Source organism: Buteo buteo, chromosome 16, assembly GCF_964188355.1.
Source record: "Buteo buteo chromosome 16, bButBut1.hap1.1, whole genome shotgun sequence".
In the NCBI taxonomy this organism is placed as follows: Eukaryota; Metazoa; Chordata; class Aves; order Accipitriformes; family Accipitridae; genus Buteo; species Buteo buteo.
Genome location: NC_134186.1, coordinates 19,367,323 through 19,394,895, shown reverse-complemented (window position 1 = coordinate 19,394,895; position 27,573 = coordinate 19,367,323). Strand labels below are relative to the sequence as shown.

Genomic DNA, 27,573 nt, shown 5'->3' with positions numbered 1-27,573 from the left:
GAAAATATTTCTCTCCAACTGGCTGTTACATCTGAAGACCCACTCAGCACTTTAACTAGAGCTTTTACCTACAGAAAATTTATTTTGCTACATACAGCACCAAACCAAGACCTTCAGACCTTTCGTTACCAAGATACAATTAATAACATGATAGAGAAGGCTATGATAGTAGAGATGTATTTGAGGCAGAAAAAAGTTTCTAAGATCCCACAGTAAGTGCTGTACATTTTCTTTTTCCTTCCTATTGCTAAAAGCTGGTTACTCTCATACTTGCCATTTCTGTCAGTGCTCCATTTGTTTCACCTTGCATGTATTAGTTTTCCTTAGTTGCACTAGTCTCACACTTCTTCATAGCTTCATAAGTGAAGCAGTGTGACATCAAGGGCACATACCTCATCTATGCACTGCTTCCTTGTGATTCTGAGAGGTGAGCACCTGGGTCATGATTCTCTTGACAGGAGAATCATTTCCCACAAGGGCCACAAATTTTCTTCACGCACATGTTTTCAAAGCTATCTAGCTTCCAGTCTTGGACTGTCGCAAATCTTCCACCTAAGTGACTGTATCAACAAGACGACCGAGTTAAGATTCAGTTTTGCTCTAATCCAATAAATATGATAGCTGTTCTTCTACTCTGAATGTTACCAACTGTGTAAGTTTTAGGTAAGACCACATATAGAAACTTGATACCAAACTGAGGCACAAAAAGAGATCGCAACTGTTCTACATTCTGCTTTGTCTGCTATGGTTACCAACAGCCCATAAACACATGAAAAAAACCAGCCATACACAATGAGAACAGCAAACCAGAAATAGCAGCATGGGAAACTTAACTTTCTGTTAGTACTTGAAGTGAATTATCAGTAGTGACGATTCAGACCTTCTAAAAACAAAGCAACATAATTTAGGCTATACAGTCTATTAAAAACAGTAGTAATACACTATCCAGATCCACATAATTTTCTCTTAGCAAAGGCTCAACATAGAACTTGATGCCCAATGAAAAAAGTTAGGAAAAAAATTGGTTTTGACTGGTGCAAAAATACTGATTTTTTTTTTTTTTTTTAGAACTGCAGGGAGAAATCAGATTCACTTTACTTTACAACACAGCAATTTTTCATTGTTGTTCCTGAACACATTATATGAAAGGACTTAATTCCAAAATCCATGTACTTAAGCTAAAATAATGTTAAGACTACTTTCTCAAAACAGATTCCTTTGTCAAATTTAACATTTTCAGGTTTTCTGCTTATACCTTTTAAGGGATAAAATAAATCACTCCAAGCAAATAAGCAGGAACAGTTTATTGTGACACTGGCAACTTTACCTTTCTCAAGTAATACGAAGTTCTCTAAACTTTTTTTTTTTTTACCTGCCAATTTAAATACTTCATCTGTCTACTTTATAAAATTTCTTTAATATCTGCATCTTTTCAACTGATTCAACACAAAAACAGAAGCAAAAGAACAAACTGTTGGAAACATAAGGAGCTGCATCATGGCAAATGTATTCTTTAATAGAAAGTAAGAAAAACCTCCCTACTAACCTTTATTCAGAATGAGGAAAAAGATAAATATCCACAGCTCTTTGTTCCATTTGGTAGGATTTTAAGATCCATCTATGCATGTATAAGCACAGAACACACAGTTTTAGCCACACTGGAACCACCTAAACAGAGATTTTATGTTCCATAGGTTTTACATGCATTCCATCCTTGGTGCGCTGATTATAGTACAGGGATTCTGTTCTTCCTCTACAGCAGTTTCAATTTAAGAATACACCATAAGCCAACTTAGAGAAACATCCACTAGTTGCTAATAGAAAGAATCACAGGAAGGTCTCACAACAGTTTACTAAAACATTAAGGTTTTTCTTTTAAATCACAGTTTTCAAATATAAAAATTGGATTTTCCCTATAACTGAAACATATTTACATGAACTTTTTAAAAAGATGGTCTGTAATTTAGATCTAATCACTGTCATCTGAACCACCTTCAGACCCCTCATCGTTGGATCCTTCTGGTTCAGATTCATTACCAGATCCTCTGCCAGAACCCTCGTTGTCAGATCCTCTCTCAGAATCTCTGTCTGAATCAGCACTGCGAGAAGCTGGGCGAGATTCGTTTTCTGAACCACCAGAACGACTTCTCCCCGACTGTACAGACTCATTGTCAGACTGCTCCGAATCTGATCGCCTCCTTTTTCTAGCCGACCTGTCACTGTCAGAATCTTCCTCAGATGGGTGGACACTGGACCTCCTTGGACTACCTGCCTCACTACCAGATTTGTTTCTGTTATCAGAATCACTATCAGAAACAATGCGTTTACTGTGCTGATGCTCCCCATCATCTGAATCACTGTTGCTATTCCTAGCATGTCTGTAGGGAAAAGAAAACAAAAATGAGTATTAAAAGATGCTATCCTTAGCTTAAAAATAAAATGAGACACCAGGATTTGAGTAATGCTAGCACTATCAGAATGAGAAGAATGAGTGGAATTAATTTGCACTGGAAAGTGATGTTCTGAGTACAATGGAAGGCTTCTCATTATCTTCGCATTATCTCATTATTATTAACACTGCAGTTTCTCTTGAAAGCATGCTTTGAAACTTTAGTACATACAAAGTTAATTAAGGTTCTTACCCATCATCAGCAATTTTGAGTTTATCCTCATCAGAGGAATCATCACTCGATGAAATGATGGCTTTTGATTTGATCTTTCCTTTCATTGAAGGAGGCAGACGTTCTGGTTTGGGCTGTACAGGTGGCGAGAGAAAAAAAAAAAAAAAAAAAAAAAAAAGGGTTGCTTGTTCATGTGGCTGGTTAAAGCATAGTGCCCAACTGTAGAAACATATTCAGAAAACCAGACATGCTTTTAAAAAAATTTTCAATTTACTATCACTTAATTCTAGATGGCTTGGGAATTATCCTTTTCATCCTTGAAGCAGCAATAGCAACAGGGGAGGATAAAAATAAGCTCAAAGGCAGTTTGCTACAAGAAGTTTTGTTGCAATTTTCAACATTAATAAATATCTCAACTAGGGTAATGCTCAATTCCAAATGCATACTTAGAAATTGATGCAGTTATCTGGGGTTTAACTTACAGCCTTCTTTTTCTCTGCTTTGGGTGGACGTCTTTTCTTAGGTCTTGGACCATTTTCATGCTCTTCATCATCACTCCCCTCATCTGCTTTCTGGGGTCTTAAACAGAAACATTTTATATTATGTAAAACATAACAACACAAAAAAACCTTAACATGTGCAAAAATAGCAGTCTCAAGAAATGTCCAGTTTATCAAGTGTAACTCATACTACTTTTGCAGAGTGGCTGTTTAAGTCTTATAATGTGCATGTGTAAATAAAAATTAATCATGTGACCTCTTGACAACGGCTCATTTTTTAAACCATTATGAAAGACTGCAGAAGAATATACTTAAAAGCCATACTATTTCTCAGGAAAGTCTAACATTAAAGGATCAGTTACCTCCTCCTCTTCTTCTTCTTTCTCTCACCCTCCTCTTCTTCCCCATCTTGTTCACTACCACTGCCCTTCCTCTTCTTTTTCTTTCTAGACATGGGCAGATCTTCATCACTGTCATCGTTGACGAACTCATCAAATTCCCCTGCTCCTTTTTTGGAACGCTGCAATAAATAAAAGCCCCACAATATAGGCTATTATTCACCTTCTAATTAAAAACATATCAGAAAACAATTCATAATAGAAACTTTATCTGAAGACGTTTTCAAAGATATGAAAATACAGACCTTCTTGTGCCAACCTTCCCATAACCTCTAGATTGATATCATTTAGAAAGTGATTCCAAATTTGCACGTAATAAAATAATCTTCTTCTGTTATTTTCACAGCTTGAATAGAACAGATTTTGGCAATGCCACCGTGCTTGGAACTTTTAAGTGTTATCTTCCAATTTTTACATTTGGGTATTAAACCTGTGCAATTTCACTCAGTTGAGCCTAGGAGCTTGAAATTAAAAACCTGTACTACTGCAAGAGACCATGTATTGAAAGGGGAAAACGGACATTACAAAAAAAAAAAAAATTCTGTTCTACCCTGCCTCCACCACCACCACGTTTCTTTTCTTTTGATCCTTCTACTTCACCAGTGAACATCAGAATATTCTTAGTTTTCTCCACATATTGAGCTCTTTGTTCCAGAAGTTTCTTCTGTTCTTCTTTTTCCCTTAGACGCTTCTCTTCCTGAAACAGAGAGAAAATTAACCATTAGTATTGTATTTGCAGCATCACAGTGATTATAATCACAGGCGTATAAATTATTTGCTGACAAGAAACAGGAAAATTGACTTTTGACAGTCTGTGTCATAGCAGAAGGTCCACATGGAAAAAAAAAAAAAAAAAAAAAAGAAAAAAATTCTACAAACCTATGCTAGAGTAGGCAAAAGTCCAAAAGAACTGTTGCACCAAGTGCTTCCTCATCAAGACTGTCAGTACAGAAATTTGATGGCAGACCTTCTGGGCCACCAATTTGATTTCATTATAAAAATAAAATAAAATAAAAAAATCTATTTCTGAGGCTATGTGGAAGAAAGAATGAGTATCATCTGTTACCTACAACATTTTCTGCTAGCACTTACTATAACTAAGAAAAATAGCTACTAGATGTTTTATTAGTAATACCACGTACCACCACAGAGCAACAGGAGCATATATATTGTTGATATGTAGACTTTTTAAAAATCAAGTATACTTTTTAAAAAATACAGCATACAGAATGTAACAGAACAAAACCTGTTCTTTAAGTAGTTTTTGGCGAAGCAGCTCCTTTTCTTGCTCTTGCTTTGCACGCAGCTCCCTCTCTTCTTCATCCTGCTTGCGTGCCCGAGCCACGTGATACTGGGCTTGACTCAGTAAGTCAGAGCATTGCCTGTAACATGCAATGTTTTCAAGTAAAGGAAGGTGGCAGACACATACTACAAGAACAAACAGTTTTATAAAGGGCATGCATCACACTATGTTCATATAACCGACAAAGGAAAAAAAAGCTACTTGAAATAGCACAATAGAAGAGTAGAGTAGTACAGATTTTTGAGTAAACTAAGTCACTTTCTAGTAAGCTAATTTATCTTGCAGCATACAACTTCAGAACATATTGCTTCACACTTAAAATTTAGCCAATTCATATACAAAAAACCCCACATGAACATACAAAGAATCATCCCAACTAATTTGGGCAGCTGCAGAAGTATGGTTAAAAAGAACTTGTATTTAATCACAACATACTAGCAAACCTAATCAGAAAGGTAGGTACAAATTCTATCTTAAAAAACCCAGTTGTGTAAGAATTAAGGTTGCATGAAGTGTTCAAGTCTCATGAAAAACTACAGCAAGGCACTTTCAATACCCTCTTAGCTAATGTTACAATGACATTTCTTTTAATATTAAAATTTTCTCTGTACAAAGTGCTTTAACCATACGTTTAAGATGTACAGTGCATGATGGCCAACGGAAGTTACTTGTATATGGCTACAAAAATCTTAGAAGAACGCGCCATAAATGAAACACGGGGCATACTGAGTGAAAACCTGAGAAATAAGCTTACAAGGAAACTGATTTGAATAGGCTTGTGTAGAAGCTCATTACCCTGAACAAAAATTAAAGCAGACTAGACTCTGCAAAACAGAAGTTTTTCATATTTCCATAACTGACCCATGCTATTCACCCATGAACTACCTCAAAAAATCTCCATGAAAGCAAACCTGTTGGATTATGTTTAAAGTCAAAACAGTGAGAGCTAGAGATGTTTAAACAAGTGTCACTGCGCTCTCACTGATGGAAAATTTACCATTAAAACAGCTGAAGTTTTGCAGGCTCCAGCTAATGGCAGACACCACATGTTGAGAGTTTTAGACTACACAAAAAAATGTTAGAAAGCAAGGACAGGAAAAGAATGAAACAGTAACAGGGAGTAACCCTTCACTTGTATTTCTACTGTTCTAAGACATTGTCAGTTGAAATTTTGGAATCCAGTTTTAGTATGAAAAAACAAGACAAAAATATTCCACTTGGTATCTGGATGAAGGATTTGTTTATGGTTTTGGTTGTTCGGGTTTTTTTACCTGGCTTCAGTAGCAGCAAGTGCCAAGTCAAACCTCATCTTATCACCTACTTTACTCAAGTAACTGAAGTACCTGCAGGAAAAAACAACAAACCAAACTAAGCAAATATGGCATTACTTACATATTTATTATAATTTTGCCTTAAACCAGAGCATTTCCTCCTGAATTACAATCCTATAAAACTCAACAGATGAGGAAACTTCACCAGTTTTCTCTGTGTGCAGCCCCTTTTAATACAACAGCATAAAAGTACATTCAGAGTTCTCCAAATTTAAAACTTTCTAAAACCACTCTAGAGTGGAACAAAAACTCAGAAAATTCTAAAAAGAGTTCTAAGATTTCCTTTACTGGCTCCTAGCAATAAGTACATTGCTGACCCCAGTAGATTTATTCCTCATCTGACACAGCTTAAGTGCCTGAAACCAGCATAAGAAAAGGAAGGAAAACTTATTTTTTAAAAATCCTTCCAGAAAAGCCTCTTTAAACCTAGTTGACAGGCCCTTGCAAATACAACAAACCTTCAAGTAAATGGGTAAGCTATGATGATCAGAGTTTTGATAACAGCTTCTCCAATTCATTTAAAGGAAAACAACTTTCTAACTTTCAAGGTTGCCACAGTTTCTTCCCATATTCCATCAGAGACATTTTAAATGAAGTGCGCTAGACTGATCTCAAATTCTTGTGCACATGAAGAAAGTAATTCCTTGCTGAAGTTTCAGATTATGGAAAATATTTTCTAAAGTGTGATAGATACCTGAATTTTTAGTTAATGTAAATTAGAATTTGTGTTCAAATGTTTAGTTTGCATCACTTAAAGCACTAGAATTGTGAAATGCTTGCTAGTATGAAAGGCTTCCTTTAGTTGACAAAATTACTGAAAGACAACATCCATCCAGAGTTAGGAATGCATAAAGCAAGCACCAGCTACACCAGCCATACCTAGGAGCAGAATAAATGGTTGAAAGATTTCTGTTCAAAGATGGTGACAACTGGATGAGATTAATCACAGTTTTCTGCCCAGAATTTTTTTTTTTTTTTTTTTTAAAAGAGAACTAAAAGATCTCAAACACACTTAAGAAACTGCTTCTGTTCTTAAGCCATTAGGGTACTTAGGCTTTACTTGCCAACAGTAGGGCAAAATTGGTTTTCAAGGGCTACCAGTCATTAACTACGCTTATATAATATAAATAGATTTGCTTTTAAGCCTTTTAAGTTGTTTTGAAAGAAATAATCCAAAAAAGTATTCGTAGAATAATTTTCAACATTTTTTTCAACTATGCTTTTCCAGGAAGAAGTGCATCTTGGCCACAGTAATATAAAACACTCTGAGAAATACTATTGGCCACCTGGCCAAACAAAACTGGCTCTGGAGCAAAGTCTGAACATGTAGTTTTGTCAGGCCCAATCTTTGAATATAATTCTAGAGTTTCTAGTAGGAAAACAGTGCTTTATAGGATATGATTGGTCTTCTAACCAGATTTGTGAGCTATACTGCAAATTTATTGTAAGGGAACAACAAAACAGATTATAACAAGTAGAAATAAGTTGTCTTTACCTGTGGGCTAGCTCCAATTCTTTCACAGCGTTAAGCACCTCCTTTAGATTGCTTTTTTCATCTTTCAGGACAGAGGTAGCTAGTCTTTGTAGCACTAAAGCCACATTAAACATAAGGACTGTATCACTTGGTGCTACATGCCTGGCCTGTAAATAATAAGCATGTTTTTAAGGTATGCTACATGATACAGAGGTATACTGAAGTGACATACAGAAAATAAGCACTATTATTTCAATCTCAGACTACTGAATTTAAAGAGACACAAACATGCATCAACTTACAGTAATTTTATTCTATGATATATGATGTTTTATATTCATACCTTTAACAAAGTTTGTTTGCATTCCTGTAATTTGCCACATTTGAAGAGTGCCCGGGCCAAATATAACAATACTTCAGTATTTTGATGCTTATAGAACTTTCTGAGGCAGTTTTCATACTGAAATGGAAAAAAAAAAAAATAATCAAATTAAGACGTGACAATGGTTAGTTATTTTGGCTAGCTAACGCCAGCAAATGTTTCTATTCCTAAAAAACATTATTGCTGATATGCCTTCTATTTTTTAAAGAAGTGTGTCATGCTACATGGATGCCTCCTTTTCACTGATCAGAAAATTCTTTCTGCTATTCCATAGCAAGTACCTGATTTTTCTGGAAACTGGCAGCAGTCCAGGAGGCTCTGTAGGTCTTAAAATACAATAGAATACTTTGCAAGTACCATCTATTGTAACAAAGTCCAACAAACATGACTCATTTTAGGAGCACTCAATTATTCTCTGCAGTATGGGGGATTGCTGGGGGGGAATCTGTTTTCTTTATTCATACAAGATATTTTACAAATTGAAATATATTTAATGTAGTAATTCCACATATCTGATGCAATTAGTTAAAAAAAAAATAAATCCACACCTTTCAGGTAATGTCAAATTTGTTCTGTCCACCTAGCTGAATAACTTGGCATACCAAGGGATATCTAGCTGTTCTAAAGTATAAAAGAAGACTCGTTACTGTAAGTTTTGTGGGTCTAGAATTAAAGCTTCAAACAGTTATGAAGCTTAGTCTTTGGAGTAACCAGCGCCTTTTGTTTGACATACTCTTTTCTCAGGGAACCATTCACCCTTTCTAAACCTCCAAAATAGTAAAAAAAACAAAATAATTTTTATTTCCAGCTCAAATACAGAAACTGCCCTGATCTGTAATGCCTGAACTCACTACTCTTGGATCACACTGTGTTGTGAGTGCCCAATTTTCACTCACCTTTAGTCAAAAAATTTTGTATTTAGCTTAAGTCTTTCTCAGATTTGTATGCTTTATGGTAGAGAACTCACTAGAATAATTGCTGTGGCTGCAGTAGGCTAGGCTATTAAATTCAATTCATCTCCCTTTGAGTCCAATATTGCGTATTTCAGACTGCGGCTTGTACTGGCTGCTTAGCAGAACCCAGGGAACAATAAAGCACCTCAGTAAATAAACACGTTTCTACTAACAGCTTTACTTAAAATATATTAGCAAATGAGTACAATATTTTTCTGACAAATCAAAAGCTGAAAACGATACCCATATTCCCATTGTAATTCACTGCTTTAACAATTGCTAAAATTAAATTTCCATTAGGCTTTTTGTCAATAAAAACAGGTGAGGTGCTAAAAAGACAACAAACCCCATTCAAACACAACAGAATGAACCTGATCATATTACCAAGGCTCTGTAACAGTAGTTCCCTGGAGGATAGCAACTACTGAGGTCTTGATCAGGTAAGAAAGGCCCAGTATCTCTTCCTTATAACCATCACAAAAAACTTCAGGATAGCTCTGAACTAAGTATTTTAGATCCTCACTGTGGACTCAGTCTTAATGAAACATGTTTGTTCTGAGCTTCTGTCCAACATCCACTTTGTTTTTAGCTTACTTGTATGCTTTTGATCAACTGAGTCAGTTTAGTTAGAATAGGTTACTTGGACGGTAGTTTGCTTGAGCAGGTTGAACTAGATGACCTCAACAGGTTTCTTCTAACATGAATTACCTTGTAATGTTAACTGTGGTGAAAGAAATCATGGCACAGTCAGCTTGTCAGACAGCTCTGATCGTTATTTATGAAATCATTTGCAAGAAAAAAAATAGGAAGTGTTGCTATTAAAAAAATCTCAGCAGCAAATTGCATTTACTTACTTCAGTAACATCTGAGTGTAAATCACAGAGCAACTACAATAACTGAAACCCCTCTGACTAAAAATCAATTCCGAGACCAAAATTCTGACCTAATTATGTTTTAACTCTGCTACCAAAAAAACAAGTTGGTAGGTGGTTTGTTACCCCCTAGCCACATTTGGCAGTTTGTTTTTAAATCTAGACTTGACAGCCAACAGCATGCTAGAAATAGACCTATAACTTGTTAAAATATTATTCAGAAACTTTCACAGTTGCTATGACAGCAGAGAAACATCCAGAAGTCATCTAACCCAACATATTATGTAGTTCAATTTAGAGATGTTACCATCTGCACAGCACTGATGTACTGTTTCTGTTCTACGTAGATATGTGCCAAATTTAGCCACACATCACTGATATCTGCTGTTGCCTCTCTCACTTGGGCAAAAACATCACGAGCTTCACGGAAATATCCTTTATGCGCCAAGACAGCTCCTAAGGGGAAAGTAATATGCACAGTGTAAGCTTCCAGGTTGATGTACTATGCACTCCTACCAAAGAAAAAGTATTGCCTGAATAAAGTTCCCCATTAAAAACTAAGTGACAAAGCTGCCATATGAAAGCTATTCTTTCCTGTGCTCTACTACATAGCGTTCAGGCCCTGCAAAAACAATTCTATATTAAAACATGAAACATAAGAATATCATCACCTCTCAAGGAAAATTAGAGTCTTATATTCACCTATGCCATTAGCAGCATACAAATTCTTTGGATCATTTCTGAGTACTTGCTTGTAGATCGCTAATGCACGGTCTTGATGACGCTTCTCCTGCAGAAAGAAGTATCCCAATTGATCACTCATTTCTATAATGGGGTATTAAAAGATCTACCCATAAGTTTTATGGGCTACAAGATGCCAAATAGGCATCAAGAAAAGGCTTTGAGTACCTAAGAGCATACAAAAATTAAATAAATAAAACACACACAGGGCAGACAGATGCTCATTACCTTTTCTCTGTCTCTTGTGGGTTGATGTAGAGTCTGCAGCCAGACGTTGCCAAGAGCCAGCATGGAATAAGTATCATTTTGTGTGGAGGGCTGTTTCAATATTCTTTCAAATTTCTTCTGTCCTGGACCCCACTCTTGTTTAGCCAAATGAAGATTACCAATCAGAGACCAAGCATCTGGATGGTCCTAAATAAAAATTCACTGTAAGTTGCAAAAGCATCATTTTCCCTTGCAAGGTTACTTTTTCAAGTATAAAATGCTGTTTTTCTTAAATAGAATTCCATATTAAAAAAAACCCAACAAACAACACACACAGAGAGCAGATTACAGTAGCTCTCTCTTCTTCACCTAGTTTATCTGAACAAAGAAAATAAGAATGCAACAAAAGGAAAATAAAATTTTAAGTTAAGGTAGTATTTCAAGTGTTTTAACTTGGGTTACAAACCTGATTTATCTGAAGTGCTTCTTTAAACCAATCAGAAGCCTCATAAAAGTTTCCTTTATCCCTAGCCATAGCTCCCAAGCGCAAGTAGCCTAAGAATAAAAATAGAAAATACAATAAAATTAAAAAAAATCAGGAAACAGGTTAAAGTCATCTCAAACAAAAAAAATATTGGCCATGCATGAATTTCAAAAGCAATCTTTTTCTTGATCTGCTAAGGACAGCAAACATTAAGACACCTTTCATATTCTATTCACAGTGAGACACACCATGTGAAGAGGAATGTCTGTCCACAATGGTGATACAGAATTGCAGATTTCTAACAGTTAAAGTCATGTAAATGTTTTTAATTGGTTTCATAAGTTAAAGACAATTGAGAAACCTCAAAGAAAGAAGGATACATCAGTTACATAGTTCTCCCTCCACTTTAAACAGCTCTCCCGTCTCTGCAAGCTTTGGGAAAAGTATCAGTTAGCAGGTGACAATGGAAAACAAGCAGGGAAAAGGCTACAGATTAGGCTGGGGTATGCTGTGTGCTGCAGTTTGCTGAGCAAGGGCTACCACCTCGTCTTTGCAGCAAATATCACAGGTCAGCTACTTAGGGGCAAGAGGAAGAGCAGAGTGAGGAGAAAAAACAGGATGTGCCATAGAAGCTGTGCTAACATACTCAACAGCCCTTCTTCCCTGGAGGAAGGCCAAGACCCAAGATAAAGTGATTCTCCCAAAGGGTGTCTATTTCCACCCACATAGAGTTGCAGAGCCCGGGCATATCAAGTGGATGGCCTTGATTGCACCCAAGTGCTGAGGTGCTTAGGCTTTGGTGGGAGTGGAGAGCAAGGGAGCAAAGGCATGCAAGTCTACATAAGCTAATTTTGCTAGATTTTTTTAGTACAGTATGATTTACCAATAATTAGAAGACTTAAAGCTGGAGATTGGACTATAAGGATGATGCAGGCCTTAAAAAAAAAAAAAAAAAAAAAAATAGGGAAAATAGCAGGTAGGTAAGCAGGCCCCAAAACTACTAAGAAAAGAAGTGAAGAGAGATATAAGGAGACCAGAAAACACTGTAAACGGGAAGATTTTTGGTATTATAAGGAGGACTGTGGAACTAAAATACCAAATGTTTCTTACAATCAACGTAATTAGGATGTTCTCTTAAAATGTTTTTATAGAGCTTTTCCGCTTCATGAAATTCACACATCGCCTCATATAGTCTGGCAAGGTTATAGGACGTTGTTACAGAGATAGCATTGTAATAATGCTCATCATGTTCAGCTTCTGCTTTTGCACGATCCAGTGATGCCAAAAAATATTTCTAAAGTATAAAAAGAAAAAAGGAATAAAGCACTCCAGAATATTCTTAAAGGAAAACTTCTGGGTGATCAAGAAACTCAATTCAAACTTTGAGTAATTACATACCTTCGCTTCTCCTAGGTTTCCCAGCCTGAAGTGCAGGGCACCCACGTTATTCAAAATCTCTGGTGGGACATCAGCCTGTACTTTCTCTTGCAGAATGCGTGTGGCTGTACCGTAGGCTGACAGTGCACCCTTTACAAAGAAAGGGAAAGTGGATAAAAGAAGTAAGAGAATGAGCTCTTATGCTCTCATGAAAAGTACACACATAATTCACCAAGTGTATATTAATAATACCTGTATATCAGTCTGTTCTAGAATTTGGGCTAGCTCAATCCATGCCTCTACATCATCAGGATATTGTTCTGTAACTTTCTTCAGATGCCCCTGAAAAAGAGTAGAAAATAATTATGCCTCTTTGTGGACACACACTGTTTAAAAAACATATAAATAAAATCAAAGAGTGAAGGTATTAACCTTAACACTAGAAAGCTATACTGTACTGCAAACGAAAACATCCTAAACATCTGCACAATTTGGTCACCATAAAATGGCATTAGTTTCCTACCTTCATAATTGTATTTTTCTGTAGAACGTAACACCTGCTTAAAGTCCTAGAGAAGCAGAAACTATTACACCAACATGAGCAGCTAGAAAAGTGATGTCTAACAGTTTTTGCATTTACTTTCCCAACATTAGATTTAAAATCCCTTTCATTTAAGGGTTCCTTCCAGATAGGCTAAGACAAGTGTCTTCTGGAAATCACTAGCTAACTTATCATCTCCAGAGACTTTTAACACATATGGGAAGAATTCTGTCCTTTTCATAGTACCAAATACAAATGTGAGGCTAGGGGTCCTCTAAATTCTTGGACTTGCTTTAGTCAGAACCCAGTAGGAGTCTCAGTTCTGTCCAGAAGCTATGTGTATTGGGTTTGTGTGGCAAAGTTTTGGTAGCAGGAGGGTTACAGCAATGGCTTCTGGGAGAAGCTGCTAGAAGCCTTCACTATGTCCGACAGAGTCAATGCCACCTGGCTCCAAGATGGACCTGCCACTGGCCAAGGCTGAGCCAATCAGCGACAGTGGCAGCACCTCTGTGATAACATATTTAAGAAGGGAAAAAAAAAAGTTGCAGCAGCACAGAAACAGAGAGAGGAGTGAGAACATGTACAAGAAACAATCCTGCAGACACCAAGTTCAGTGAAGAAGGAGGGGGAGGAGGTGCTCCAGGTGCCGGAGCGGAGATTCCCCTGCAGCCCGTGGGGAAGACCATGGTGAGGCAGGCTGTCCTGCAGCCCATGGAGGACCCCATGCCAGAGCAGGGGGATGCCCGAAGGAGGCTGTGACCCAGTGGGAAGCCTGCGCTGGAGCAGGCTCCTGGCAGGACCTGTGAATCCGTGGAGAGAGGAGCCCACAGAGCAGGCTTTTCTGGCAGGACTTGTGACCCCATGGGGCACCCATGCTAGAGCACTGTGCTCCTGGCAGGACTTGTGACCCCACGGGGGACCAACGCTGGAGCAGTTAGTCAAGAACTACAGCCTGTGGGAAGGACCCACACTGTAGAAGCTTGTGGAGGACTGTCTCCCATGGGAGTGATCCCACGCTAGAGCAGGGGAAGAGTGTGAGGAGTCCTGCCCCTGAAGAGGATGAAGCTGCAGAGACGACATGTGATGAACTGATTGTAACCCCCATTCCCCATCCCCCTACACCACACTGGAGGGGAGGAGGTAGAGAATTCAGGAGTGAAGTTGAGCCTGAGAAGAAGGGAGGGGTGGGGGGAAGGTGTTTTAAGATTTGGTTTTATTTCTTATTACCCTACTCTGGTTTATTGGCAATAAATTAAGTTAATTTTCCCTAAGTCGGGTCTATTTTGCCTGTGACAGTAACTGGTTGAGCGATCTCTCCCTGTCCTTATCTCAATCCATGAACCTTTTGTTGTATTTTCTCTCCCCCGTCCAGCTGAGGAGGGGGAGTGACAGAGCAGCTTTGGTGGGCACCTGGCATCCAGCTAGCATCAACTCATCACACTATGACTCTCCACAGTTAGGAGGATCCCTCACAACAGCCAATATTAAATATTCTATACCTACAGCCAAGTAACCCTGAGTTTTATGCAACTTAAGGCACAGTCTGATTTCAAGTCTGATTTTCAAGTTCTACTCTTGTATGTAAAAGTATGATGCTGGCAGAAGCAAAACTCACCTTTGCAATATCCCGTTTCTCTTGGTCTTCTGAAGCCGCATAAAGAGATCCAAGGATTTTCATAGTCTCATAATTATTAGGATAGGCTTTCAAAACTTTTTCAAAGCACTGTGATGCATTCTCTTTGTCCCCTCGATAAATGTACATTTGACCCAATCCAAAAAATGGAAGTACAAAAGAAGATGAGGCAAACTGAGTGGCCTGGTAATAATACTGGAAAGCTTGATCATAATCTTCCTAATTAAAAAGAAGTAAATAAAGAACAGGTAGTGTTTACATATATAAGCTTTGTATGAACATTTATAACATAGATTTTTTAAGTGTAATCTCAAAGAGGGCTTTAAAAAACTGCCTCACCTGTACATGAAAAGACCTAGCCAGCTGATAACAACTCTCTGCCTGCATTGCTTCAACTTCTGTATTATGGAAAGCATGAAGAGCCAAGTGTTGTACTTTACCATAGTCCTGAAAAAACAAGAAGTTAAAGGAAATTTGAAAGCCTTCACATTATTTATGGTCAAGTGATTTATTATTTAAACAAGGACAGCTGGAAAATAGAGGAAAGCTTTAGCCACAGCACCAACTAAATTAATAACAACAGATATAGTTTTAGTGGTTACTGTTCTTTTCTCTAGTGGGGGGGGTGGGGTGGTGGTGGTGCAGAAAAACCAACAGCAAAACAACAACCTTCAGGACACAAAGGTGACATTGACTTAAGAAATCAGGGTACCTTTTCTTGGCTTTCTTGAGAAAGGTTTATACAAAATTTAAGTCAAAAACTTTACACTTGTCCATCTAGATTAACAGTTCCATATTAGGCACCACTTAGCCTGATGAAATGAGATTGAATCTAACACTGGAATCCTTGCTGTTCAGAGGTTATCAAGTATTTAACCGTAAAGTTCCACAGACCTCTTACCTTCTTGAAGAAGAAGTGATTAGCCAAGTGATTCAACACCATTGGATTACTGGGATCAATTGTGTAAGCCCTAGAGAGGAGTTGAACACCATTCTTGATGGAATCAGCCTAAATGAAACATTGACAGGTATCAGAAGCATCTCAATAGCTGTATCTTATTAACATCTTCAAAACTATTCTTCAGTCTAGGGTGCTGCAGGAACTCTGACAAAACCTTGCTGGGCTCACAGAAAAGAGTAAATTCAGCTACTAGCTTATCTCTCTGCAGCATACAGATGGAAAATGGGAAATGAAGCCACCAAACAGGGATGGAAAAAAGCAGAGCAGGACTTTCTAGGAAAAAAAGAAAACAACTTAGTCTTGGTGTCCTTTGACATTTCACACTCACACCCTGATAGCCTTCCTTCTACTGTTCAATATCCCCAGTTCCTGTTTGGTTTAGGTTTCAACATTTTACACAATTCATTCAACAGCAAAATTAAAATATTCTCCTGTTCAAATTCTAAACAGGAACTTCCGATGTTGAATTAAGAGCTACCAGAACTTTAGTTCTAATTAAAGAAATGGTAAAAGTTTGCTGTGTTTACATAGAGATATCATTATATCAACTTACTCTTTTCTTTACAGTTTAAAGAAAGTTTTCCATGGGTACAAATTTGACTTACCTACAAGTTCAAATCCATAACTGATAAAACAATTGCTATTTATTTGGGACATCCATGAGATCTCTATCACAAGCACATCAACTTAAATCTGTATTTACTTCTGAACAGAAACACCAAAAATGGTATCTAGTAATCATGTAACATCTGTGCTTTACTTTGCAATAATTAGCAGCAGAAAGCTATCTTATTGAACAGATTAGGTTTTATAAGTTGAGACATAAGATGAAGTCCAATAGGCAGCTAAAAAACATTAATTTCAGTTTGAAGAGGCATTATCTTTCCAAACCTAGCATAACAATATACCTTGATTAGGAGATATTGAATCCTTCTTAGTTTAATTTTCAAAGGCAAAGAGGTTTTTTTTATAAGCACACTATGTATATGTCTGGGTTCTCCAATAATTTGAGTCTCATATCCAATTTCAACCATAGCCAATAGATGGCTAGAGGTCTCAGAGCTCCTAAGCGCTTTCATTAAAGAAAACTAGAGATAAGACAGACCTCAATAAGAACACAGTGTACTCTCAACCTTGATTTGACATCATTACATCTTCTAGGAGAGAGAAACATTAGAAATATCTAAGCACAGAAAAGATGTCAATTAGTAGTTTGCAGCTCTGAGAGAATCTTTTCCCCAGAGAAAGTGGTCTCCCTCCCCCATGTCAACTCTTTGATGTTATACTAACTTTGCAGTGCAAGTTGTGAAAACAGTTTGAAGTAAAGCACAGATGATACATTTCTTACAAAGAACAAAAAACATATTTGAATGCGTCAGCTTTTTATCACAGCTTTTTGAAGCTTAAGATGAGTGGACTCATCCCTTGACTTTAGTCAAAACACCTTCAGAAAAAAAAGAAAGATACCAGGTTTCATTAGTTTCTCACCCATGGAACTATTTAATAAAATTTGACTTTAGAACATTTTTGGTTGTCTCTGTAGTTTTATGAAAGAAAACTCTCATGCTCACATTTTTCAGAATTCTTCATGGAAGTCCTAACAGTTATTCTTTTTCCCATGATGTAGTAAACTAAGTAATTTTCAGACATTGTGTGCTAACAAAAGACCTTTCTAGGGAGCTACGTGTTCTACAGATAGCGTAACACTAAATTTCAGCAACAAAGAATTATGTAACTATTTTTTTTTTTTTAAACACTTAAAGGTCCCATCCTCCACTGATAACTTCCTTCGCATGGATTAACCATCTCAGATCTTATGATCTCAAATAAGCTATATGAGCATACATATTTTCCAAGTGATACAACACCTAGTGAGGTAGGATCACCACTTTATCGTAGTTTCATCAGCCTAGTTAAAATTTGTTCTTGCCTATTCTTTGGTTTACCACTTGACATGCATGCTAAGGTAGCCTGAATACAACTTTTACACTTGTTTGAAAGCTTATGCTCCTTAAAGTCCAGGACTAAGCTCCTGGGACTACATCTTTTACCTTGACCTTCCTGTTAGCATGACGCTCTTTCAAAAAAAAATTCCTGATGCTCTGGAATAGAGCTGCCATTGCAAGTGAGGTCTCCCAAGTATTCGAGGGCTTTCAGAGCATCCTGAGTACAAAATGATTTAGTTAACCTTCACAGAGTCACAAATGACTAAGTAAGGCTGGCTATTATACATATTATAACTACTGTTCATTAAAGTAAGATTTTGAAATCAGCACTATGGGGTTTTTTTAAGTGATTGGGCATGTATTCACACATCTCACCATGGATTTGTATTATTTTAATTAAAATAGCTAGCACTGTTTTTCTGTACTTAACACCTCTGTAAGCAACAGTGTTGATGTTTAGCAACAGAAGGAAGTTACTCAGAATGTGTTGCTCCCATCACAAGTACCTATCTATAATATCACTCAATAGTGACACAGACTTAAAACAATTTAACCACAAAAGTTATTACTCCTTTTAAAAACTGGACTACCTTCCAAAGGATAAAAAGACTGCTTTTTCAGATAAGAAGAAAGTAAATTGAGTATGGATTCTTGTTAAGTCAGACTCACCTCTTTATTATTGAGTTCCAGAACAGCCAGTCCAACCAAAGCCCCTACGCATTTTGAATTTAACTCCAGAGCCCTGCTGAATGCTAAGCGAGCTTTTTCCAACTTGTTCAGTTTCACGAAGCAATGGCCCATACCCAATCGAACCTCAGCTAGAGAACAAGATGACACCATTCAGAATCACAAAATTTCAACTTTATGACTTTGTTACATTCTGGACATCAACTAAAGTGAAAGCAGAATTTTTAATACTTCTTTAAAACCTGTGAAGCAATCTAACGATTTGCTGTTTTTAAAGGCAGCCTCCCACACTTGGCAGGAAAACTAACTTTAACAGATTAGTAAGACTTCATTTCTTCATACACCCCAGAACATTGGTCTATACCTCCAAAAGACACCGGTACTAAACAAATAAAAATTGCTTTTATGGAAATGTATTAAAAAAATGATAGAGAAAGGCAGTAAAAAAATTGCCAGATGAAAGGGCTGGAAATTTCTTAGGCAGGGTAAGTTCACCTGAGACTAGTAAGCCTTCAGAAAACATAGATGAATAAACAAGTTAGCTAGACATTTCTCCTCAAATGATCAACTGATTCACTGCCAACAAAATGCTGCTTATCATCCTCTAACTTCCATGATCAGGTACAGATGAACTAATAGAGAGAATTCACATCATATTGCCCTTTCAGACTGCCTGTGAACTAAGAATACAGAGACATTTATATACAGCAATTTCAAATCTGTGTCTGTATGAAAAAGGGGAGTGAATGAAAGATGTTTGTTTAAAAGTAAGGCTTGCATTTCTAAATCACTTTTGCAGCAATGAGTCTTATGCTAAACCAGACTACAGAATACACATCAACTTTGTAATAAATTATTTTTCAGATAGGTTATGGCAATGTATACTACATGTCTCAAGAGACTTTAGAGTATTTATGATCCTAATGCAAATACCCTGAACTAATACCTCTAAATTACATGCACATTTACAGCTGGTACCAATAGCTTTAGCAGATTTTTGCATTAATTAAAATCATACAACACCAGGAAAACTCACATCATGCACTATGGGTAGAATCTTACTTTTCATGTCTTGTTTCATTATTCATGTTAGCACATCATTTTCTTAACCCGTATTCCAAGAGCTCACAGATATGTCCTGCAACAGTCTTGAACAGTTCCACCCCTCCCCATACGATTTTAACTTCTCTTACATGCAACTTTTCATTTTCTAATAGCTCTTTAAAAGGTAATGATCAGAAAAAAATGAAAAGTATTTTCTTAAACACAATTTTCTTCAGTTAAGGAACACTTCAAGTCATCAAACAGCTGAACTCCTCTATAATGAGGGCTGGGTTTTTTTGATGGATATAGATCACAAAAAGGCCCATAGGTATTTGAATTAGGAAGACTTGAATTACTTCCACTAGCAAATACTTTCTGTCTTACCTGGGCAACCTGGATTGGTACGCAATGCTTTCTTGTAGTAGGCAAGGGCTCCTCTATAATCTTTCTTGTTGAAAGAAATGCATGCTTTACCTGTTAGAACATACCAGTTACAAATAAATCAGAGACATAAACAAAGCAGTTACAAATCAGCTCATAAGTATTATGTGGTAAACTTGTGCTGTGCCGATTTTCAAAAGTTACAGTTAAAAACTAACTGAAAATTCAGACAGCTACAACTTTTATTATCTTTGATGATGTCAAGTGAAAAAAGTCAAACATGGAAACACATTAAATTTACATTTTCATGGTTTTCTGCAGAAACTTAATTCTTTCCTGGTCCAGAAGAGAGACACTTACTAAGACTAGATTAATTAGCGAACAAGTTAAAATACTTGTTCAGTATTAGTTGTAATAGTTACAGCCCGCTGACCCCTCACTACTGGTATCTTCACCTTTGACAAAGTAAACAGCTTCATTGGCATCATCAGGGATATATAAGTAGTTGGACTGGATGTATGCCCACAGGTCTCAGAAGATGCTAGCTAGCATTATACTTTTTCCTAGCTCTTCCACCTACATATACTTCCCAAGTTTAAAGTAATATCTGTCACGTGTTTCTGGTCAAAAGTGCACACTTCTTTATCACATTCTTTCTCTCTACTCACATATGCAACCTCTTCTTAAGCACATAATTCATTCCAAAACTCAACTGGAGAGACCAGGTTTTTATGCAAATACCCATAAACTCATACCAAGAAGGGCAGGAATATTATTTGGAGACTGGTTGAGCACAAAGTGGAATTGTGCATCAGCTTGGTCCATCTTATCACCTTCAAGCAGACAAAAGCAGGCTCTTCCCAACAAGTGATTCTAGATAAGGAAAAAACAAACAAACAAAACCCCCAATAGATTTATCTTTGTAAAATATGAAGATTAGACTACACAAAGATTAACAGCTATGCTATAATGCTTTCTACGATGAATTTATTTCTCTTACATCAGGAAGAAAAATAAAACAAAAAGGGTCTTTATCATCCACTTCTAAAGTTCACATATTATCAAGCAAGAGAGTAACAACCAATCCTTCCTTCCCAAGCCTCAAAAATTGACTGACATACTTCTATCAGATGTCCCAAGCTAGAGATAATTATTCCTGGTGGCACTGCACACATTTCAGATACTTACAAGTTTTGCTTACATGTACTACACTAACAGACTTTAAAGCCTGAGCAGTTTCTATCTTCCCTTTTGTGAATCAATACTTGTTTTCTTTACAATCTCTGAATAATTTACAAATATGGATTTTTAAACAGATTTTGGTTTTACCTGATCATACATGATAATTTTGTCAGCCATAGTATACAACAAAGTAGCTTGCGTAATGAGCTCCTTCTTGTTATCTTTGTTCTTCTCCTTTCGAGCCTGCTGTACATAGTATGCTGCCAGAGTATCCAGACATGTCATCTGATCTTTTTCATGGTCTCTATAGTCCAAGTTACCATCTATGCGCGCAGCTTCCAACAGCTTCACAAAATCTTCTGTTTTTCCTTGTTTGTAGTATTCCAGCTATAAAATATACAGTTTTAACTACCCCAGCAAGTACATAACATATCAAGTTGATGCTTTAGGTGTCACACACATTCTTTTTCCAGGATGTAGGGATAAATCAGAAAAAGCCATTCCGATAGCACCAAATATTTTTCTGTTATCATCCCAACTTAGTATTTTTACATTAAAACACAAGTCTTACAACTATTTATAAGTGAAGAATCAACTGGTTTTCCTCTGAACTTCTTTGACTTTTTGCACATTTCACCATGCTTTCCAAAGTACAGATACTGCCCCCTCCTTTTATATGAAGTGCATAATCAAAGGCACAAACAAGGAAAACTATGAATTGAGGAGAAAAAAAAAAACAAAACAAACCCAAAACAATTTAGAAAGCAGGCCTCAAAAGCAGCACGGTTTCATGAAAAAAGATTAAATTAAAATCTTACTATGCATATGTCCAATCAGAAATATCTGGCCTAGAATCAGTGACTGAACAACCCCATTAAGTTCCTGTTCAGAATGCAGTTATCCCTGGTCATAAAAGTAAGGAAGTGGAAATCATTATTTGATTATCTGAATGTAATATTCAAATACACAATTTGTATATCTACTAACCGCTAAGGCAATCCATATGTGCAGTTGAGTGTGTTCCTGTTTCAGTATACTTATAACTTCATCACCCTCAGGCAACTGATCGAAGTCAAGCTCAATAACCTAGAACCAAACAATACAGATTTTCTTTTCACAAAGCATTAACAATGTTATCACTGAGCTCAAAGGAAGCTGGACATTTCAGAGCACAAAATGTAAATAATTGTGTTAAAGCAAGGTTACAGACAAAGAAAGAAGTGATAATGTACTGTATTCTGTACAAGACAAAAGTGATGGTCTCTCACAAATATCAGAGGAAAGACAGCCCAATGTTTTGGATATTAGTCGGGGAAAATAAGCAGAGATGCTAACTCAACTTCTTTCACTATAGACTTCAGGCTTAGAATTTTTACAGTTCAGCTAATAACCAACTTGACTGCACACTGTAGAATTTCTAAAACTTCTCCTACAGGTAATACAAAGATCTAGGACACAGTCAAAATTTTCCAAGTAACCAGGTGTCAGAGAATCAATACCTAAGACTTATCTCAGAGCCCTGAAATTATGTAAAGTCATCTTTATGCCCAAGAAAATTAAGAGATTATTGAAGTAGCAAACATCATAAAGAACAGACTAAATTTCTGATTATTAACAACCATAGTCATCATGAGCAAAAGACATCAACAACTTTTCAACACACAAGTATTATTTTGGAATTACTATTTTCCCATGTTGATCTACTCTTCTGATATGGAAAATGAGTAAAAAGGAACAGATAGTCCCAAGGTGGGATGTTTGGGAACACAATTTAACTACCTGTTAGTTCACTTGCTACTCAGTCATGCTGCCTTTAATATTAGTCATCTACATTACAATTTAATTTTACAGCAAGGAAGAGGTCCAGTTGATGTACCCAGGCTTGTGATTACCAATGCAGGGACTCTTTCTCTGAAGACTGGATTCGAGCAATCCAGTTTATAAGGGCTTATAGTTTTGACTATGCAAAACTCGAGAGTACCAGCAAAAATATTTCCGCTACTATTGTTAATTTTAGTTTGAGTTTGTCTTGCACAGTACATTCTGTTTGATGGATAATGTTTTTGAATCTGGGCAACCCTCATCTACAAACTAAAATAGCAGTTAATGAGAAATAGGTACTACCAACACAGCAAATAAATACAGAAGTAAAAAAGAGCAGTAAAAAAAAAAAGGTATTTTCTAGCCCTTTTTAGTGATTAATTCAGAACTTTGGGATTCAAGCAGTCCTAGCCAGAACTTGAACAGCAGCACCAAGATCAACTATTCATGCTGACACCTCAGACAGAAACTTCTGTCACAGTAAAAAAAGCCCTCCAACATGTAACCTACAGAGAGCTAAGTACATTCGTGAGACTTCAAAACTCAATGGTACTCATATGAAAATTTGCTAGAGTATGGATTTATGTTCACAAAAAACATTTTTCAACCTACAAGCAGTATGTTTCAATGCCTTATTTAGCTACAGTATTAATTTAATATCTGCTGTAGAATGATTTAACTTCAAACTTTACAATACCCTGTAAGTTTCCAAATACTTCTCTTAAATCTTTTTAACCTTGCCTTCTGACAGTCTACCTTAAATAAAGAGAAGTTAAATAAATTTCTAAAGCCACACTGAAATACCCTCACAGAGTGGACCCCACTGCCCAGCCTGTGTCTGTATGCTGATTTAGGAACACGCATACCGATTACAAATCAGTGCAGTCAGAAAAAGCAGCGTCTAAGGAACTAAGGAGACAGTTTAGCTGGACAAAGCCACCGTCCACAAGCACGAACTAAAGATCAGATCCTGCTCCCCGCAGGGTCTCCGCTCCTGGCTTGCATGTGCTTGAAGCACACACAGTGGGAGAAGAGGCTGCCCCTTCTTCGCAGACGTGCGGTCCGGAAGGACCCCGGACAGACTGCCTGACTGCTCCCAGCGGCTCTCCTGCACCAGCAAGCCACTAGGCAAGGGCAGGGAGGTTACGGCTAGCAGAGGGCTGACACCGTTCACCGAGGGGCACCGGCGAAGGCAGCTCTGGGTTTCCTTCCGCAAAGCCATACACCTGTGACCCCAGCAACTCACTCCGCGCAGGGAAGGGAGCGACACTGCCCCTGGAGCCCGGGACAAAATTACCAGAGGAAGCGACAAACGCCCGCGCCCCGGCACGCATCGAACAGCGCACCCCTGCCTTCCCCCCACCCCGGGACCAGGCCGCGCCGCCGCCGCCTCCCAGCCCCCGACTCGCCTCATCGGTGTCCCGGAGAGGGATCTCAATAGACCCCCGCGACATGATGGCGATGCCGACGACGACGACGACGCCGACGACGACGACGACGCCGCCGTCCGCCGAGCCGCGAGCACGCAACGACCGCTCCGCTCGCACTTCCCCTCACTAACACCGACTGACCCGGACGTGCTCGGGCCGGGGGCGGGGAGGCGGCCCGGCTCCGCCCCAGAGGCGCAACGAGCCAATCCTAGCGACGCACGAGCTCGGAGGGCCGCCCCGCCCCCGTGCGCGAGGAGGCCGGAGGGCTCCGAGGCCGGGCGCGCGCGGCCCGGTTGCTGCGGCAACGGCGGCCTCGCGGGCGCCCCTCAGCGAGCGCCCCTCAGCGAGCGCCCCTCAGCGAGCGCCCCTCAGCGAGCGCCCCTCAGCGAGCGCCCCTCAGCGAGCGCCCCTCAGCGAGCGCCCCTCAGCGAGCGCCCCTCAGCGAGCGCCCCTCAGCGAGCGCCCCTCAGCGAGCGCCCCTCAGCGAGCGCCCCTCAGCGAGCGCCCCTCAGCGAGCGCCCCTCAGCGAGCGCCCCTCAGCGAGCGCCCCTCAGCGAGCGCCCCTCAGCGAGCGCCCCTCGAGGCACCGGCGGGGCCGGCAGCTGGGCGGGCGGCGGGAGCCGGCGGGAGCCGGCGGCCCTGTGCCCTCCCCAGGCTGGAGCGCTCCGCGTTGCGCTGTGTGACCTCCCGTGCGGCTGCTCGCGGCGGTCTTCCGTGGGGGGGCCTTTTAAAACGCGAGCGGTCTCCTCAGGACAGAGTGAGGGCTTACCGGGGACTTGCAGGCAGGTATTAGTCCCGCTAATTTGTACATATATATGTCACATCTTACCCATAGAAATATATATATATAGCATACCAAGAGATAACTCCCTGTATTTATACAGGCGCACACTGCTAAATCGAATAGATTTGCACCCGGTTGCTCTCTGGTCTTGAGACCACGACTCCCTCGGGCTGTGCCTCTTCTCACGTCATTTTAAAGTCGTTCAAGATTTCCAACCAAATGCGTAAAAATGTGTGGCTTTTCCCTATCTTTGTGGAAAAACAGATAATTTGTAAATCCAAATATGTACTGTCTGACTAGCTTAGGTGGTGTGATATTGTTAATACATATTTACAAGTTTTTAGCCACAGCTTGGCCAACTATTTTCAAATTATCCAAGTGTTTTTAATTACATACACAGAATCTGATAAAATTCTGAATCCTGAACCTAGGCCCTGATCCTGGAACTTGATTTGTGTGAGGCATTCAGCCACATGGAGGTGCACGAGTAAAGAAGAAATTACAAAATTGGGTTCCTAAACTGGTTTTTTTCCAATTACGATGGTAGGCGCACTGATGTACTTGGATAAAACTCAGCATGCATAGTAACATATGACCATTCTTAGTTACTTTTGTAGCTGTACCAAGGTAAAAAAAACAACGTAAGATTAAAAGATCTTCTGGTACATTTCTAGTAAGAAGATTTAAAAAAAAAACAAAAAACTCTGACATATTACTTACACAGCCTAAAACCCTAAAACAAACTTGATTTTGTCCTATAGCTAATCATCCACAGAATACAGAATTTTGACTGAACTGATAGTCACAACTATAAAGCATTACTCAATTTGATTTTAAAAATTAATTGGAATTACTATGATAGTATATGTTACAGTAGTAATGGCTAGCTTACTTGCAGTGTCACCTGTTCTCTGAAGCCAAAGAAAGTAATTTTAATTACTTAACATTTTGAATCTCAGCTTTTGATTTTTATTTATGCACTAATTATTCTGAACTGAGTTACTTGGTCCAATGAAGTGTAACTAGTATTTCTCCTACTCATATAGGTCTTTGAGTAGGTATGTGCCATAAATATCTTTTGCAGAGAAACTTTTGCATGTGGCAGGAAAGTGGAGCAACATTGAAATTAATAGGAGCCAACGTGTGCATTTTCTTCATTAAAAACATGCCAAAACCAATGTTATGCAGAGTAAGATGCTAATTAATAGAGTTCCTAAGCCTACTTTTCTGATTTATAGGCTGATTTTTCACAAATAAACTACTTTTTAGATATTTTAATTAATGTTGAATCCATTTGGACTGAAAAGGCAGTCTGTTCCTGAGGTGTTTGTTCACCAGTTAGTGTCTGTAGTAAACTAGCTTTCCTCATGGAAAAAAAAAACTAGTTTAAATGAAAGATTTTATAGGGTCAGGCCTTCAGAATATTAAACCAAAGTTAAAGAGTGAAAACGTTCTTGCTTCCTGGTATAAATCTAGTAGAAACAGTTTAATTTGTTTAAAATTTTATTACTACACTATGCAAAATATTGACGTTTATATTATTTGAAGCGGGAAGACTCGTTTTTTTCCATATACACTGATAACAATAAATCACTATTAGGTATGTAGAACCTCTTTAATGTATAAAATATTGTTCTAGTGAAAAGAGTTTGGGGGGGTTACCTTCTGAATGCTTAGGAGCATTTCAAGAAGAGAGACTTGTTTTATCTTGCTGTCTTTTGTTTTTATTTCATTGAAATTTATTATTATGAAGATTTACATTACTACTTTTAAACTTGGATTTTTATCAATGTCAGAAATACTGATATAAATAGAAAGCAATCTATAGCAAATTGAACTTCCCGTCGTGATATGTTATATACAGTGAAAAATAATATTTAAAAACTTTATTACCACATATAATTGTAAGCCTTTTTCAGGAATGAAAATTGAGCTTAACTAAGCTACTTTAATAACATAATAAAAATGGCCTCTACCTACCTGACCACTACTCTTTGCAAGCAAATTACCATTTATGTTTGAGGTGTGTATGCTTAAATAAATAAGCCTCCATTTAGAACAGTTGTGTGCTCAGAGCAGGGTATTTTAGTAGCAAAGTTTCTTTACTTTTTATTGTTAGAGTAAAAAATTTTTTTTCTTCAGTTTTTTTTGTGTGTGGGGTTTTTTTTTTTTTAAGATAAGCATGGTTTTAGAAATCTTCAGAGTGCAAATTAATTCCATTCTAACAGTGTGAACCATCACTCCAGTAGTCACTTATAGAATCATTTAGGTTGGAGAAGACCTTCAAGATCATAGAGTCCAACCATCAACCATGCCCACTAAACCACGTTCTGAAGTGCCTTGTCTATGTGCTTTTTGAATACCTACAGGGATGGTGACTCAACCACTTCCCTGGGCAGCCTGTTCCAATGTCTGATAACCCCTTCAGTAAAAAATTTTTTCCTAATATCCAACCTAAACCTCCCCTGCCACAACTTGAGGCCATTTCCTCTCATCCTATGTCCAGGCAGCTGACAGAAG

At 38.2% G+C, this 27,573-nt stretch overlaps 1 protein-coding gene across 1 annotated transcript; it reads right to left on the bottom strand.

Moving 5' to 3' along the window:
- Nucleotides 1-1,289: 1,289 nt before the first annotated feature.
- On the bottom strand, nucleotides 1,290-24,407 carry CTR9 (CTR9 component of Paf1/RNA polymerase II complex). Its single transcript, XM_075048087.1, has 25 exons — nucleotides 24,249-24,407; nucleotides 22,006-22,104; nucleotides 21,166-21,405; nucleotides 20,592-20,709; nucleotides 19,840-19,929; nucleotides 18,394-18,542; nucleotides 15,719-15,826; nucleotides 15,157-15,264; nucleotides 14,800-15,036; nucleotides 12,896-12,985; nucleotides 12,665-12,793; nucleotides 12,377-12,560; nucleotides 11,249-11,337; nucleotides 10,804-10,989; nucleotides 10,537-10,624; nucleotides 10,142-10,290; nucleotides 7,971-8,087; nucleotides 7,649-7,794; nucleotides 6,094-6,165; nucleotides 4,766-4,901; nucleotides 4,070-4,216; nucleotides 3,484-3,641; nucleotides 3,104-3,200; nucleotides 2,643-2,755; nucleotides 1,290-2,378 (listed from the first exon to the last, which is right to left on the bottom strand). The coding sequence occupies exons 1-25, from the start codon at nucleotides 24,291-24,293 to the stop codon at nucleotides 1,970-1,972; spliced, it is 3,504 nt and encodes a 1,167-aa protein (XP_074904188.1). The 5' UTR covers nucleotides 24,294-24,407; the 3' UTR covers nucleotides 1,290-1,969.
- Nucleotides 24,408-27,573: the final 3,166 nt, after the last annotated feature.